Below are 18,760 nucleotides of genomic sequence, written 5' to 3' on the forward strand. Positions count from 1 at the left end.
ATTAAAAGTAAGTTCTGTTTTGTGAAGAAACTTGCCATTTTAAGGAGCACAGCAGGCTGTAAGAAATGTGGCCAGCATGCTTTTCAACATTACATGAACATTGAATCCATTCACTCGTAATAACTGTCTAAATGTGATTGATTCATCAGTGCACATTATTCTAAAGAAAAACCTGATTGCCTTTCTAATCCTTTAGCAAAACACTAACTCGTTCCACCTTTCTATTGTGGCTGAAATCATCTAGGCCACGCAAGCTATTGGACAATGTTAACCAACAGTTGAATAATAAAACCTCACCTAAAGGTCCTGACCTAATTTTTTTTTTTTTTTAAATCCTGTTTCAAATGGAAATACATTACATTATGAAAGTAAAGTGGTTGCGTACATCATTTTGTGTTGGCATTGAAGACACAATCAAGATTGACCCCATTTAGTTACATGTTCCCGTTCTTATTGTGCAGTTAATCAATATTATATTATATTATATTATATTATATTATATTATATTATATTATATTATATTATATTATATTATATTATATTATATTATATTATATAAAAACAAAAAACTTAACTTATTTATATTATATTATATTATATTATATTATATTATATTATATTATATTATATTATATTATATTATATTATATTATATTATATTATATTAATATTTACAAATATATGTTTCCATAATAAGGAAGTTCACATTTTAGTTGCGAGAGCAAATTAACATTTTGGTTGTTTTTTCTCTCTCTAGAATACATTAGCTGAGCCAGTGTGACATATATACATTTGAGCGAAAAAAAGCAATATTTATGAGACCATTCTATACAATTTAATTGGTGAAATGAATTCCCATAATTGCTTTTGAGATTTCAGTCTTTCCTCATTAAAGCTGAAGGCTCAAGTTCCTCACTCAGTATACATCTATGTGATGTTTTCACCTTTTTTGTTTTCCAGCCGGTAAACATCATAAATCAAAAAATGTTGCGTGATTTATGTCTGTGGCACAAATGGTGGAGGACTTAAATGGCAAAGTTTAATACTTACTATTAGGAATTTTTTTCAAATCACCAGCCTGAACTATGAGCAATAGTAATAGTAATGCTTGCCTTAGACAAAAGTAAATGTAAAGGTCAATTAAGGTTGGTTTTTTTGTTCCCAGGCAGCATGAGAACAACTCTTCTGACTCATAAAGAAAAGCTGCACAGTAAACTTCAATTAATCACACAGAAGCCAAACAGATTGATTTTCTCACACTGCAGAAGTGCCCGAAGGCCTCAAGACACTTTAATCAGTGAAGGTCATTTCAAGACTTTGACGCCTATCTGCCTTCCCTGAATAAGACTGATCACTTTAATAATTAGTGAATCCCCTGACTGCACAGATTCAGTGATGCACTCATTGAATAGAGCACACGTGTGCAGTGCACAACGAGTGATTTAAAGCAATGGACTGCTGAGTGGATCTTCTCGCGGGATAACAGTTGTGGGAACGAAGCACAGGTGAACGGGGGTCAGGCCATGTGGAAAGTATGCTGAGCTAAGGAGAGAATCAACCAGACTCCAGTATCGGATACTGACCTTGCTCATCCACCCTGCCCTGGGGGTCGTGACCTTTGGCACACACTGATAGCAGCTGACACTTGTCCTTGTCAAGTCTTACACAGGCCACATTCACAATGACAGTGATTGTTACATTAAAAAAAATAAGTTTGTAAATGCATGTTGGACACTATAAGTTGTTTTTTTAAAAACAACTTATCTGTAACGCATCTGTATTGCGTGTCCAATAAACTTTACCCACAACTGCTGTTATCACATTTTCTCTCGCAGCCCTGATGCTTTAATTCTGCTCCACCAAAAATGTTCTGAAGGTTTATATGGATCAGGGTTTTATTTCCATAAACTCAGACTGCACATGAAAGAGACGGCGGCTCAGGCCCGGCTGCCAGTGTTTGTTTACTGGAATGATGATCAGGACTCCACTGGATCTAGATTAAAGATAGAGAGAAGCTAGATTTTTTAAGAGTATGAATTTCTAGTACAAGAATGACTTCTCTAAATATTTAAATATTACATTCTGATTGGTCAATCGCTGCATTTATCTACAGACAAATGTTGTTTTATAATGATGCTAATCTGTGCAATTTAGCATCATACACAATAATAACATTATATTATATTTTACATTATTATATAATGTATACTAGGCTATATAAATGAAAAATTACTTATATAGTATAATAATATTATCATTAATTTATATACTGAATATAAATATATATTGGCATTGATTCAACAAGGTGCTGAAAGCATTCTTTAGAAATGTTGCCCATATTGATAGGATAGCATCTTGCAGTTGAATGAGATTTGTGGGATGCACATCCAGGGCACGAAGCTCCCGTTCCACCACATCCCAAAGATGCTCTATTGGGTTGAGATCTGGTGACTGTGGGGGCCATTTTAGTACAGTGAACTCATTGTCATGTTCAAGAAACCAATTTGAAATGATTCGAGCTTTGTGATATGGTGCATTATCCTGCTGGAAGTACACTCAAAAAAATAATCATTGGATGAACTCAATTAAGTTGTGGGCAGGATTTCCATCCAATAAATATATGTAGCCCCAACTCAAACTGAGTACATCCATTCAACAGAATGTAAATTAGTTAACCTAACTCATTTGTATCAAATAGATGCAAAAGAATATAAATGAGTGACTTGATTAACTTATTTCTATCAAATACTTATTACTAACCAGACTGACTTTATTTCTGTCAGATGTCTACAAAAGTTTTATTGAAAATTAACAGGGGTTTATAACTATGTTTTCCATTTAAAGTTACCATAACAGTGATTAGTGTTTCCATTAGTTGGGCTCTTAACTCTTATTATATCTATTGTCTTTTTAGGCTGCTGTGACAGTGTGTTTGTTAAACACATTTGGAGCAGCAAAGTAAGCTAAAGTGAAATGAGATCAGCTGATGATGGTTACCTGTTGATGTTTTTATAATCATTATGAAACAGAATGATTTACTGAGGTTTTTATAATCTAACCATAATGTTTTCACGTTTCTTTTCACAACACATACCTTGTGTTACTGCAGCATGAGATCAAGGAATATTATAACACTAAGTTTGAAGACTTTAACGAACATGAGCACAAAAAGTCTGTTTCTGATGACACACACAGACATCAACAATCAGCGTATGAATCTCAACAATGGTGACAATCAAAAGTACTTTGCTGCAATGCATGCTGGGTACCACCATAGTACAAAACTCCCAGCATGCATTGCAACATGAATAAATTATGCAGCTGAACTGTCCTATAATTTTGTTTGATTCTAAATATTTGCTTTTATTTTTTGCTGTTGTGTTTGTTGTGAATTAGTAGCTTTTCAGGGATGTTCTGAATTAATCTGTTTATCTAAATATTTGTGATTGTCACCATTGTTGAGATTCATACGCTGATTGTTGATGTCTGTGTGTGTCATCAGAAACTGATTTTTTGTGCTCATGTTCGTTAAAGTTTTCAAACTTATTGTTATAATAATGCTTGATCTCATGCTGCAGTAACAAGGTTTGTTGTGAAAAAAACATAATTGTTAGATTAAAATACCTCAGTGAATCAGTCTGGTTCATGATGATTATAAAACCATCAACCATTAACCATCATCAGCTGATCTCATTTCACTTTAGCTTTCTTTGCTGCTCCAAATGTGTTTAACAAACACACTGTCACAGCAGCAAAGAAAGACAATAGATATAATAAGAGTTAAGAGCCCAACTAATGGAATCATTGATCACTGTTATGGTGACTTCAAATGGAAAACATAGAGTTAAACCCCTGTTAATTCTCAATAAAACATTTGTAGACGCCTGACAGAAATAAAGTCATTCTGGTTAGTGATAAGTATTTGTTAAAAATATGCTAGCCTCTCTCGTTTATATTCTTTTGCATCTATTTATTACAAATGAGTTAGGCTAACTGATTTACATTCTGTTGAATGGATGTACTCAGATTGAGTTGGGGCTACATATATTTATTGGATGGAAATCCTGCCCACAACTTAATTGAGTTCATCCAATGAATATTTTTTTTGAGTGGAGCTATTAATAATTTTTTAGTTAAACCAATTAAATATATTTACACATATGATCTTAAATAGATTTATTTAAATAAAGCAAATTAGATTTAAATGTGTCACCTCTAAGAAGGGCTTGAATCATTTTTTGGAGTGTAGCCATCAGAGGATGGGTACATGGTGGCCATAAAGGGATGGACATGGTCAGAAACAATGCTCAGGTAGGCCTTGGCATTTAAACGATGCCCAATTGGCACTAAGGGGCCTAAAGTGTACCAAGAAAACATCCCCCACACCATTACACCACCACCACCAGCCTGCGCACTGGTAACAAGGCATGATGGATCCATGTTCTCATTCTGTTTACACCAAATTCTGACTCTACCATCTGAATGTCTCAGCAGAAATCGAGACTCATTAGACCAGGCAAGATGAGTTGTACCCGGTGGGGTCTTCTGCTGTTGTAGCCCATCCGCCTCAAGGTTGTGCGTGTTGTGGCTTCACAAATGCTTTGCTGCATACCTCGGTTGTAACGAGTGGTAATTTCAGTCAAAGTTGCTCTTCTATCAGCTTGAATCAGTCGGCCCATTCTCCTCTGACCTCTAGCATCAACAAGGCATTTTCGCACACAGGACTGCCGCATACTGGATGTTTTTCCCTTTTCACACCATTCTTTGTAAACCCTAGAAATGGTTGTACGTGAAAATCTCAGTAACTGAGCAGATTGTGAAATACTTAGACCGGCCCGTCTGGCACCAACAACCATGCCACGCTCAAAATTGCTTAAATCACCTTTCTTTCCCATTCTGACATTCAGTTTGGAGTTCAGGAGATTGTCTTGACCAGGACCACACCCCTAAATGCATTGAAGCTGCTGCCATGTGATTGGTTGATTAGATAATTGCATTAATGAGAAATTGAACAGGTGTTCCTAATAATCCTTTAGGTGTGTGTATAATTTATATAATTTATATAATTTATTAATGTTATGAAGAAGAAGAAAAAATATATATAGGCTATATTTAAAATATTTTTTTTTATAATAACGAAGCTCACGTTTTAGATTTAGACAAATTATATTTTTGATAGTGCCATTGTCTATTTAGCTGGACCAGCATAACAGATACATTTTTTTAGCCTGATTTGAGCCAAAAAAAAAAATTATGATAGTAAAATCATTTCAAATGAAAACAATATCTAATTTCCATTTATTTATTGTACTAAATATTCGATGTACAGCCAAATGTTCTTGTATTGGGGTCCTGATCACACTGATAGGGTTTACTGTGCAATAAAATCTGGTTCATTGGTCGTATCTTTGTGGTTCATAAACATCTGTAGTGCATATCCAATAAACTTAACCCACAACTGCTGTTATCACATTTTCTCTCGCAGCCCTGATGCTTTAATTCTGCTCCACCAAAAACTTTCTGAAGGTTTATATGGATCAGGGTTTTATTTCCATGAACTCAGACTGCACATGAAAGAGACGGTGGCTCAGACCCGGCTGCCAGTGTTTGTTTACTGGAATGATGAACAGGACTCCACTGGATCTAGATTAAAGATAGAGAAAAGATAGATTTTCTAAGAGTATGCATTTCTAGTACAAGATTGACTTCTCTAAAGGCAAGACATTCACAAAGAGTTTACAATATTATATTATATATTACAATATTACACAATCTTATACAATATTAAAATATTTCGGTCACATGCATTGAAAGGTCAACCCCTTGAGCCTTTAGTTTCACAAAAAACTATCCATTCATCCATCCATCCATCCATCTATTTCATGCATGCATTGCTATGTCCATCGACAGAGGTAACACTATCCTATAATCATTGCCCTGGACCTTCCTCTGGAACCAGGATCACAATAACACATTGTCACCGAAATACACCATTGTATCTCATTACTACTCAACAGTCCCTTGTCTTTTCACAATGACATCATACCACATTTTACTCCGTTTTACCCCATTAAAAAAATTAAGTATGTGTTTACGTAATTATTGTAGTGTTGGCTGCATTCATGAATTTTCTTGAATTTATGTCAAATAAAATTGATGGTTAATTTAGATTAGTTCACTATTAAGTAGGAGTTATCCCTCAGTAAACTCCTAATTACCTGCTTATAGTAAGTTATTGTAGTGTTTAAGTTTAGATATTGGGTTGGGTTAAGAGAAGAATATGGTTATGCAGAATAAGGCATTATAATATCTGCTTTATAAATACTAATAAACAGCCAGTATGTTAATAATAAGCATGCTAATTTAATAGTGAATAAATGTACCTAATCTAAAGTGTTACCAAATGTATTTATACTATAAATGCACATATAAATGTATATATATATTGATGTTTTATTGCAAGAAAAATAAAAACAAAATGATAAATAATAGCTAAACTATTACAGTAAGTTACTAAAAATGTTTCAGTTGTCCTCCTGAAGTGATTATCACAAGTAGGCTACCACTATTTTCCAGGCCCTATTTTCTACCATTAAACCATTAAGTGCTTAGTATTTATGTTAAATACAATCCTTCCCAAGGCGTGTCACTGCAGTTACTATAGTGTGTGTGTGTGTGTGTGTGTGCGTGCGTGCTTGCGTGCGTGCGTGCCTGCGTGTGTAGAATAATGCAAGTCGACACGTCATAGTGACTGATGTCTGATTAAACTCTCTCTTCTAGCGGGAGCACTTTATAGTGAGCAACAATGGGAGAGTTCAGAGAGCAGCCGAGAGCAGAAGGTGAGTGTGAATGTGTGTGGGCTGTTAACAGTTGTCAGGTAAGTGAGGAAAGCCTGAAGCAGCAAATCAAGAAGTGTGCACAGAGTTTAACAAGAGATGGGGTTAAAAATCCATCTGAAACTGTCACCTGTCAAACTTGAATGTGAGTGTGAAAAGCACAGCTGTGGGGGGTTGTGTCATCTTTTTAAATATGAAAACACCTGTTTCTCAATGCTCCTGCTGCTGCTAGCGTTGCACATTTTTAATGACTTCATCATCTAACACACTACTTGAATTGGGTGGGTCAGATTAATAAGTCATGTGAGTGGGAATGATTAGTGCAAGATCCTCCAGGAGCAGAATTTACAAATGCTAGTCAGTTTTAGATAAATGACCAGGAAACTGTTGCTCTAAAACTATTTAAGACAGAGGTCAAGGTTTGGCTCACAAGAATAGCCCAGCTCGCCTCTGCTGGTGGATGTCGGAAGTACCTGACCAAGTCCTTGTTAGTATTAAATAACTAGGCCTAAATTTTTAATTTGTCCCCCTAAAGGGATTATCACAATTTTTTATGTTAAGTACAACTGATGACTTTTAACCGTTATTATCGGTTAATATACCTCAGAGGAGGGTCGTAGGAACTAAGTTATTTAGAGGTAGGCAAGATCTGAGGACTGTCGTCATCTCTAATAAAGCTTAGATAGGAAGTCCTGTCGTAAAAACGAGGCTATCAGGCTTCTGAGGGCTCCTCCGGGGCAGGGACGGTTTTGAGAAATCGTTTCTCCTCGGCGCCCTCTGGGGTGCGACTCTCTGAGGAGGGTCGCAGGACTGGCAGTTCGGTTGTTCCCTGCCGGTTCGCCGTTCAGGGCACAGAGGTGTCAGCGTCCCCATACGATCCTCCGAGGAGGGTTCTTGTCCGCCCAGATTTCTAGGGGTCCTCCCCACTGTGGTGGACCCCGAGCAGGCTTTGGTTATGGAGCAGGAAGTACTGACACTTCTGCAAAAGGAGCTGTAGAAGGGGTTCCTCCTCCCGGCAGACAGTCAGGGTTTTACTGTCATTACTTCATTGTTCCAAAAGAGGATGAGGGGTTGCGTCCTACTCTAGACCTGCGTCAATTAAACAGCAGGTTTCAGAATCTTAAGTTCAAAGTAAGCAAAAAATGCTTACGCTAAATATGATTGTGTCACAGATTCAGTCCGAGGACTGGTTGGTCACAATAGACTTAAAGGACGCTTACTTATCTATCCATCCTCATCACAGGAGGTTCCTGAGGTTTGCTTTCAGGGGCGCAGCATACCAGTATCGGGTTCTTCCTTTCGGCCTAGGTTATCACCCCGCACCTTTTACAATATGCGTGGAAGAAGCTCTGGCTCCTCAGAGATTCCAGGGCATTCGCGTATTAAATTATATCGACGATTGGTTGATTTTAGCTCAGTCCGAGCTTTCGGCAGTTCAACATCGAGATGTCGTTCTGTCCCACATAAGGGGGTTGGAGTTGCGGCTCAACACCAAAAAGAGTGTACTCCTCCCAGCTCAGAGGACCACTTTTCTAGGTGTATTATGGGATTCGACAACAATGCAAGCACGTCTGTCTCCTGCACGTATTTCTGCGATTCTCACAGCCGTAAAGAATGTGAAACTAGGTCAGTCACTCACTGCAAAACAGTCTCTGAGACTGTTGGGGCTCATGGTAGTTGCGTCCAACGTAGTTACTTTTGGCCTTCTGTACATGAGACCCCTGCAGTGGTGGCTCGGGACCAAGGAGTTTTCTCCGAGGGGAAATCCGTTTTCGCATGATCAAGGTCACGCGGCTATGCTTACGTGCCTCGGTCATGTGGAAGAAACCTTGGTTCCTCGCCCAGTGCCCAGTGCTGGGGGCTTCTTGTCGACGCGTCACACTATCGACGGATGCTTCCCTCACAGGATGGGGGGCGGTCATGAGTGGCCGCTCAGTGAAAGGTCTTTGGCTGGGGCTCATGGCAGTTGCTTCCAACGTAGTTACTTTTGGCCTTCTGTACATGAGACCCCTGCTGTGGTGGCTCAGGACCAAGGGATTTTCTCCGAGGGGAAATCCGTTTTCGCATGATCAAGGTCACGCGGCTATGCCTTCGTGCCTCGGTCTTGTGGAAGAACCTTGGTTCCTCGCCCAGGCCCAGTGTTGGGGGCTTCTTGTCGACGCATAATGCTATCGATGGATGCTTCCCTCACAAGTCGGGGGCAATCATGAGTGGTTGCTCGGCGAAGGGTCCGGACAACACACTGATGGTCTCGTATATCAGAGCAGATATCCTGTTGAGGCAGGGGCTGTGCCCGGGGAATGGAGACTTCACCCCGAGGTGGTGGAGCTTCTTAAGGAGAACTTCGGTCAAACTACAAGTCGACCTTTCGCATCGCTTGTACAATGCATTGCCCGTGCGGTTCTCCCTCACGCATCCAGCTCCGCTTGGACTGGATGTGATGTAATAGGTGTGGTTGCCGCTACACCTATACGCTTTTCCCGATATCTTTGCTCCTGGGAGCTCTGGAGTTGTGGATACTGTGGGCTCAGCCTCTGAGGGGGCCCAGCTCATAGATTCAGGTCTCTCGACCGAGGTCGTGGAGACCATACTCCAGTCTATAGCTTCCTCCACGAGAAGACTAAATATGCTGTTCTGAATCTTGCTTCTGCCCCATGGGTACAGTACTTGATTTCTGTATGAATGTTTCTTTACTGGGTTATCTCTGAGGAGAGATCCTTAATTTCGTCTTCTCCGTGGTACATGAGGCTGAGGCCTACACTTACTTGGATTTGCACCTGCTATGGTGATAGTATTTCTTCACCCCAGGTCGGGTTGTATTTCTAGGTCCCTACTAAATGTGCGGGTCATTTGTGCAGCAGGCCTTCTGTCCTCCAACTTTAATACCCCAGATCAGGAAAAACTTAATCTGTTACGCCCTGTCCGGGCTTTGGATGCGTATGTCCACAGAGCTGCTCAATGGCGTATATCAGAACAATTATTTGTCTGCTTCGGGTCACCTAAGATAGGTTGCCCGGCATCTAAACAGATGATGAGCAAGTGGGTAGTTGAGGCTATCTCACTTGCTTATGAGGCGGCCGGACAGCCTTCACCTATGGCTGTTCAGGCCCATTCTACAGGAGTATGGCTGCCTCTAGGCTTTAATTTCGGGTGTTCCACTTCAGGAGATTTGTAATGCGGCAGGCTGGTCCTCACCACATACATTGTCAGATTTTATGACTTACACCTCTCCACTCCTGGGGCTAGGTTGCTTGCTTCTTAGTGTGCGCAAGGACTTCACACAGAACGGGCATTTGTCTTTATGGCGTAGTGGGTATGGGGTTCCCACCGCGTCTCAGCGCAGCTCGAGTTCCCTTGAAAGGGAACGTCTCAGGTTACGTATGTAACTCTTGTTCCCTGAGAGGGAACGAGACGCTGCGTTTTCCTGCCATACTTCCTGCATGCCCTGATCGACTTGCTTCAGGCTTTTTCAGAAGCTGTCGCGGTCTGTTTTCAGGTGTGCTTTATAGCTTCCTGGTCTATGACGTCACCCGCCTATGACGTCTAGCTCTTCCATTGGACTGATTATACACGTGCTTCACGACGCAATCACGCAGAGCGTTCCCACCGCGTCTCAACGCAGCATCTCGTTCCCTCTCACGGAACCAGGGTTACATACAGTGGGGGAAATAAGTATTTGACCCCTTGCTGATTTTGCAGGTTTGCCCACTTACAAGGAATGCAACGATCTATAATTTTAATCATATGTACATTCTAACAGTGAAAGACAGAATCCCAAAGAAAATTCCAGAAAATCACATCATATGAATTTATTTAAATTGATAACCATCTGATGAGGAAAAACAAGTATTTGACCCCCTGGACAAACAGCATGTTAATATTTTGTAGAAAAGCCCTTCTTGGCCAGCACAGATGTCAAACGCTTTTTATAGTTGGTGACAAGGTTTGTGCACATTTCGGCAGGGATGTTGGCCCACTCCTCCCTTCAGACAGCCTCCAAATCTTTCAGGTTCCGAGGTTGTCGCCTGGCAACTCGAATTTTAAGCTCCCTCCAAAGATTTTCAATTGGATTCAGGTCTGGAGACTGGCTAGGCCACTCCAGAACCTTGATGTGCTTCTTCTTCAGCCACACCTTTGTTGCTTTGGCGGTGTGCTTAGGGTCGTTGTCGTGCTGAAACACCCATCCTCGACCCATCTTCAGCTCTCTCACTGAGGGAAGGAGATGTTGGTCCAGAATTCCACGATACATGGCCCCGTCCATCCTCCCCTCAATACGATGGAGTTGTCCCGTCCCCTTGGCTGAAAAGCACCCCCAAAGCATGATGTTGCCACCACCATGCTTGACGGTGGGGATGGTGTTCTTTGGGTTGTACTCGGTGTTCTTTGCCCTCCAAACACGACGAGTTGAGTTGAGGACAAAAAGTTCTATTTTGGTCTCATCTGACAACATCACCTTCTTCCAGGCCTCTTCTGAGTCGTCCAGGTGGTGAATGGCGAACTTCATGCGGGCCTGTACATGTTTCTTCTTGAGCAGAGGGACCTTCCGTGCGCTGCAGGATTTCAATCCATGATGGCGTAGTGTGTTACCAACCGTTTCTTTTGTAACTGTGGTTCCAGCTGCCTTCAGTTGATTCATCAGTTCCACCCTTGTGGTTTTGGGATGATTCCTCACCGTTCGCATGATCAGGGACACCCCACGAGGCGAGATCTTGTGTGGAGGCCCAGACCGAGGGAGGCTGGCGGTGGTGTGGTGCTTCTTCCATTTCCTGATAACTGCACCGACAGTTGATCTTTTCTCTCCAAGTTGCTTTCCGATTCTCTTGTAGCCCATCCCAGCCTTATGCAGATCAACAATCTTGTCCCTGATGTCCGTAGAAAGCTCTTTGGTCTTGCCCATGGTGGTGATGTTGGATGCTGGTTGTTTGGGTGTTGACAGGTGTCTTTTATACAGGTAACGAGGTGAGGCAGGTGTATTTGATGTAGATAATTGGTTGGGATTGGGGCTGTGTCTTAGGCCCTGTCCACACGGACACGGGTATTTTTATAACCGTGACTTTTTTTACGCGGTTCGGCCGTTCGTCCACACGAAAACGCACTGAAACCGAACATTTTTGAAAACCCCTGCCAGGGTGAGGATTTTCAGAAACGCCGGTTACAGTGTTGTCGTGTAGACAGTGAAACCGGGGTTTTTGCCTTGCGACGTCAGAGTGTGCGCCGTTATCAGCTGTGTTTGACATCAGATTTGCGCTTCTGATTGGCCAACGTGGCTTTAGGGTTAAGGTTTATATCACCGCCTGCTGGCGTGGCATGCTCTTGACCGCGCTTGATTGCGTGTTTTTACGTTTTCATGTAGACGGAGACCGAGCATGTGTGGACGGGATTTTTTTTTAAAACGCTGTAGGAAAAACTCCGGTTATAAAAATACCCGTGTCCGTGTGGACATGGCCTTAAAGAAAGACTAACTGGCTTGTAGGAGCCAGAATGCTTGCTGTTTGGTAGGGGGTCATATACTTGTTTTTCCTCATCAGATGGTTATCAATTTTTATAAATTCATATGATGTGATTTTCTGGAATTTTCTTTGGGATTCTGTCTTTCACTGTTAGAATGTACATATGATTAAAATTATAGATCGTTAAATTCTTTGTAAGTGGGCAAACCTGCAAAATCAGCAAGGGGTCAAATACTTATTTCCCCCACTGTACGTAACCTGAGACGTTTTCTTATTTCTCTCCTTTTTTTCTTTCTTTTTTTCATTTTTCTCTTTTGATTTGTTTGCTGTTGTAACTGTTATTTATAAAAACCCTTCTAGGGACAAGTGCTGCAAATTAGCTTTAGCTATAAGCACTATGATACACGCATTGGATGGCTGTTGTCACCGTTTCGCCTGTTTATTGTATCTGTCCCTATACAAATAAAACATTAACGATGTAATGTGATGTAATGTGTATAAACAAATAATATAACCATGTAATGTGTATTAAAATAAAACAGGAGTTTATAAAAAAAAGTTGTTTTTCTTTTTCAGTAGGGTAGCTACCAGGTATTTTAGCTGGAGCTGCATTATTGGATATTCATAGTATATTTTTTATATCCATTATACCTATATAAATCTTCAGCTATGTCCTAAACATTTTTAAAGTACCCCAAATCAAAAAATCAAAAAGTAAAGACTTTAGAAGGGCTTGGTGGGTGCTCTTGTGATGACATCGGCCAATAGTTTCAACGGTTGTGTTTTGGTGACACCTACTGGTCATTTTATTGAACAACATGAAAGGCAATACATTATCAACTAGTTAGAAATTTTCTCAAGGAAATACCAGCATAAATAAATAAAAGAGTGACAATCTTTTTATGACAATGATCCAGAAAATGAGATGAAAATGGAGAGAAGGAGGCCGTATAAGTGACATTAGCAGACATCAGACATCCACATCATTAGATTTGAATGCACATCTTAAAATTGTGGGTAAATGTAACAATATAAGGTGTTTTGTAACTGTAGTTTATGAAAACCAAAGAATTAAATAGCATGCATTACGTCTTTATTTCAGTACAGGTATTTTAGCTGGAGCTCCATTAAAGGATATTCATCATTCACATCAGTAAATCAGTAAAATGTCCTTGTCTTTAAATGTGTAGAGAAGCAGTATGAAAAAGCTGGACAGGTTTGTCTGCTGTCTTCAGTAGCCCAGAATGAGACATGATGTGACATGAATGACAAACAAGTAAGCAGCAGCTATGCCTGCAATGTGGCATATATGAACATTTCTTCTTGGTTTTTATTAAAGGGACCGTTTTTAACAGTTTTTAGGGACAGTTTTTTCAATTTTTGACAAATTACAATTGTGTCATAATTTACTCGCCCTCAAGTTGTTCCAAACCTGTATGAAAATCATTCTTCTGCTTAATACAAAAGAGGATATTTTGAAGAATGTGGGTAAACAAACAGTTGATGGAACCCCTTGACTAGCATGAAATAAATAATAAATAGGCCTACTATGGATATCAACTGTTTGGTTACAGACATTCTTCAAAATATCATATTTTGTGTTCAGCAGAAGAAAGAACCCCATAAAGGTTTCGAACAACTTAAGGGTGAGTAAATGATGACAGAATTATTATTTTTGGGTGAACTACCCTTTAAGAAATAACTATTTTAGTCTCTATTCAGATCCATTTCTTTCAACAAATTTGAGGTAGGCTGTCACAGAGTATGTTTATTGACGCTGATTTGAGAAGAATAACTTCCTTTTTATATGAAATAACTCAAATAAAATAAAAATCATCTTCCACAGCAGGAGAACATCTGAATTTTGTCACAAGGTGGCGCTGTGTGTTTAGTCTGTGTGGAGTTTTTCCTTCAAGGCTTCCTTCACAGACGAGCAGTGATCGAGCTCCGAGGTGAGGTCAGGACCATCGGCAAACAGCCACATCTTTGAGGGCAAGAATGTGCTACATGGCCTACGGTTATTAACATAGCCTACACAAGTAACCTAAAAAAGAATATAGGCCTACGGGCCGTAATTTCTGGCTAATCAAATTTAGGCTAGTAAAATGATAGTCATTCGCGTTGTAATAAGAAAAACGTTAAACGAATCTGCCAAAAAGAAATATAGCCTATAGCCTATAAAACAAGGCCTATTGGGTTATTCGGGGAAGACGCCATACTTTTTTGTTGTTTGTTGTTTTATCGTGAGTGCAAGCTTTTTTCAGCAGGTTTTAATTTTGTAAAGATGTATTTACAATGTTTACGTCAGCTGATGTTTCTGTCGACACCCTATATTTAATAAACTTCCTTCAAGCCTCGTTTTCATTCGCGATAAAATAAAATATTGTTCCCGCCACCCCGATACCGAACGAGGCAGTGTGAATTTAACGAATTATATCTGTAGGCAATTTTAAAGTGGGATGTTAGCTGTCACACTTTCTACTCCAATCAATGGTGTGTTTTTAAAAGTAATTTTCTTTCAGGTAGTAGGCTTATTAAATCATGTTTTATTTTAGGCTGTAGCCTAACCTATATAGCCTAAATTTATAACGTGGTGGCAACTTATAGGCTACGTAGCCTACATGTTCTGAGTATTTTGTTTGTTGTTTTTACCCAACAGATAGGCTATTTCAAAAAATATTATGAAATTGTATAAGTGCCAACTTTACAGTAGGCTATGAATATAAAACCAAAATATTAATCGTATTAATATCCACATATCTTTTACAATCCCAACATAGCATAAGTCGTAGCATTTGTATTGTCGTCTCTATTTGTAGCCTACAGGAACAACACATCATCACTACCCATGAATACCACATTAAAACACATTATATGTGGAACTGCGGCGTCGGGTTTGTATTATCCCGTTTTCGCGTCCAAAAACCATCCTTCATTCATCTCTCTCACTCTCTCTCTCGCTGGGCCTGTTTCCAATCCGAGAACATGCGTGATAGATTTGTGAAATCATGCCCACCCACCTCATCTCTCGGTGGGCTCCGGTATCAATAAGATTATATGGGCAGGAAATTTAGAAATCATCAACAAAGAGATTCATCATTGAACAAACGGCCTTCAGCAGGCAAATGCAAGCGAAAAATGTTTCTCTTTCATCTGAACGACCCGACAGTTTTATGTGATATAGGCCTACCTAATTTTCACCATGTCATTAAAGAAAACTATACTTTAAGCGCAATGGGAAATGCAAGATATTATTTGTAAAGAGAAAACATATGTGCGAAGATAATATGATAAGCCTATTATAAACGTGTTTCTTATTTTAGCCTCGTTGCTTCAAAGCTGGACGACATTTATCTGTTTATTTCTCTTTTTATGCTCTGCATTATAGTCACTTTCTTTAAAGTAGTTTCAATTATTAGTTTTTACCCTATTATTGTTGATGTTGTTAAATCCAGACATTAAATACATTGGCTAATACATTACAATAATTAAACTACCAGTTACACTGTAAAAAAATATATGATCAATAAATTATAACAACATATGTTTACATATGGTTTAAATCATCAAAATAAGTTGAGCAATTTACTTTTTTTATTAGTTATAAAAGATTCAACTCAATTTTTGAAAGTCAGTTCAATGCAATTTAAGTTGAAATGACTTAAACATCCAAGTTGATTGTACTTACAAATGTAATAGGCTACCTTAGACCACATAAGGCAGTATGAATTTTGTAAAGTCAACTGCTTGGCTAATAAATACACGTTAGTAGGCTATAGCCTACATGATGTCAGGGATACAAAATGACCATAACTATTATGTAACGTTATGTATTCCTAGTGTCCTAATTCGGTATTTTTCATTAAACTGATTCGATTTACGTAAAAGCTACGTGTAGAGATTAATAATCATAGGATAGACCATAATATTTTTGTGTTGGTGAATTTTGTGGTAATTTATTTCTAGTAATTCCTATATAGTTTCTGTTAGTAAAAAAAAAAGATGTCGAGCAGTCAAAGGAGTCCTTTCTTTTTTATACAGAGGATAAGCATCATAATGCCCTTCAGTGACATGATATCAATCATGATTCTTTCTGCGGGCAGAACCTGGTAGAGTTGCCCTGTTTTCATTGGAGTGGAGCTTCTTCCTGAGAACTTCGTCATGACATCATCGTCATCTGATTCCCGAACAGCTGCAGGAATCCAGTTGCGTTGGAGTGGACGATGGACACTGCATGTGCGCGCAGCTCTCCAGACCTCCTGCGCTCGAATATTGAAGATTCCTGTCTGGCCGGATTCAATCTTGAGTTGTTAGCGTGCTCGTCTCTTTATAATCCATCTTCCAGAGTGATCTGAGCAACCAGGAACAGACCTTCCCGGGTGAGAGAGAGAGAGAGTTTAAGACTCGCGCGTGGCATCTGTTTGTTTAGAACCAGTCTCGCGTCTCCAGCTTGTGGATTATGACCCTGGACACTGATTTAATGGATGACCTCTTTGTCGACGTGGTTGGAGAAGGTGGCAAGGAGTCTGGAGACGAACATCTTTCGACCTCCTCTCTTTCTGCATCCGACCATAACAAGGGGGATAAGGACCACGTCCCCAGTTCCATATGTCCCTCAAGTTCGAGCAAAAGCCCTTCGGTGAAACCGCCCTATTCCTACATCGCTTTGATCACCATGGCGATCCTCCAGAGCCCAAAGAAGCGTCTCACCCTCAGCGAGATATGCGACTTCATCAGCCACCGGTTCGTGTACTACCGAGAGAAGTTCCCAGCCTGGCAGAACTCCATCCGACACAATCTCTCCCTAAACGACTGCTTCGTGAAAATGCCACGCGAGCCGGGTAATCCCGGGAAAGGTAATTACTGGACTCTGGATCCCAATTCATCGGATATGTTTGAGAACGGAAGTTTCCTGAGGAGGAGGAAGCGATTTAAACGGCAGCACTTCAAATTTGGGATGTTCAGAGATCAAGCGCTGCAGCCGAGCGCTTTCCCGAACCTCAGCTACGGCACGTACGGGCTCAGCGCGTCCTGCGCGCACTTAGTACCGGGTCTGGATATCTACCCGTTTGGCTTCCATCAACCCATCGGGGTTCCACCTGTTGGCGGCATTTTACCGGCTCTATCCACGCTTTTCTCGAGGAACTCTGTAGCAGCAAAGTCTTTCCCGCAGTCCCAAACAGTGGCTATCGAGCCTGTCTCCCCTGGCCTCGCCTGTGCATTGGCCCCGACCTCTCCATACGCGTCTTCATCACTGTTTAATCCAGTGGGCTTCCCTCGGGTCCTCAATTTTCAGTACGAGTACCAGAAGCTACAAAATGTGCACAGCCACGTGGATTTGTCATCTAAACACAGACACCTGGCTAGTGTCAATGACTAATTCAGCGCATATTTGGACACGAAACTATAGGCCTATTTTTTCTCAGGAATTACTTCATTTATCCAGAGCATCGCGTCGAATGTTTGCGAACATTTTAACGAACTTTTGAGTTTATTTTCTGTCCGGAAACCATTCAGTGAATGTATTTCTGTTACATGCTGAAAATGATTATTGATGCATGTTATTTTGTTGGAATGATTAAATATCGAATGATTCAGCTAGCCTATTTAAATGACGAATTTCCTTTTCGCGTTTTGACGGAAATAAACTGGCATTTTTAAACGCACAATAAACGTCGTGATTCTTTATTTATTAAATTTGGCAAGGACAATGTTTCTTTTCTTTATGAGCTACAACCAGAAAACGTCATATGTGTTTTTTTTCTCCTGATTAACACACATTGTGATTTACTTGCAAAATGTATGCTGTAAATCCTGCAGGGCCATTTTTCCGTTCACGCAGGGTAAAACAATTAAATAAGCAACCACCACCCCCCAAAAAAGGTAAGATCAGGTAAGAAATCGATTGATAACATTTTGAATTTTCATTATGAATAATCTCATTCTCATTAATATGAATTCACATTTATAAAATAGGCAATTCTGAGACGCATATAGGCATACATCTAAACTCATATTGTTTGTCAGAAATATAACCAGGGTTTAGAAAGTGCCCAACTTATTTAAAAATATGAGGGTAAAATATAAGGTGCTTTCCTTTCAGTTTCGATACGTAAAAATGATAATCAGGCCTTAAATATATAACAACATAATTACCAAAAGTGAATTATAATGATTTAAAAGGGAAAAGTGTGTGAAGATGTTAAAGGGAATATGGGTTTGTATTATTTATTGGAGGGTTTTTGTTATGGTATATTTTGCATTATAAAACACCTCCTGTATTTCAGTTTGTAACAGCCATAATTATTTATATTTAGAATTTATTTCAATGAACTGATTTAATTTAGCGTTTGAAATGAATGGATGGCATGCTGTTTTCTATGGTTAAAATGATGACCTCATAGACGTAAGATTTCTCTGAAAATCATCTACAGTGGGACATTTTGGCATCTCTGACCAACCACAGATACTGAT

At 39.7% G+C, this 18,760-nt stretch overlaps 1 protein-coding gene across 1 annotated transcript; it reads left to right on the plus strand.

Moving 5' to 3' along the window:
• The first annotated feature begins 16,496 nt into the window (after positions 1-16,496).
• Positions 16,497-17,959, plus strand: foxd7 (forkhead box D7). Its single transcript, XM_077213811.1, has one exon. The coding sequence runs from the start codon at positions 16,746-16,748 to the stop codon at positions 17,664-17,666; it is 921 nt and encodes a 306-aa protein (XP_077069926.1). The 5' UTR covers positions 16,497-16,745; the 3' UTR covers positions 17,667-17,959.
• The last annotated feature ends 801 nt before the right edge of the window (positions 17,960-18,760 follow it).

The sequence above is a fragment of the Siphateles boraxobius genome, unplaced genomic scaffold (genome assembly GCF_051911475.1).
Source record: "Siphateles boraxobius isolate OS27281-9 unplaced genomic scaffold, OSU_SipBor_1 66, whole genome shotgun sequence".
Classification (NCBI taxonomy): domain Eukaryota; kingdom Metazoa; phylum Chordata; class Actinopteri; order Cypriniformes; family Leuciscidae; genus Siphateles; species Siphateles boraxobius.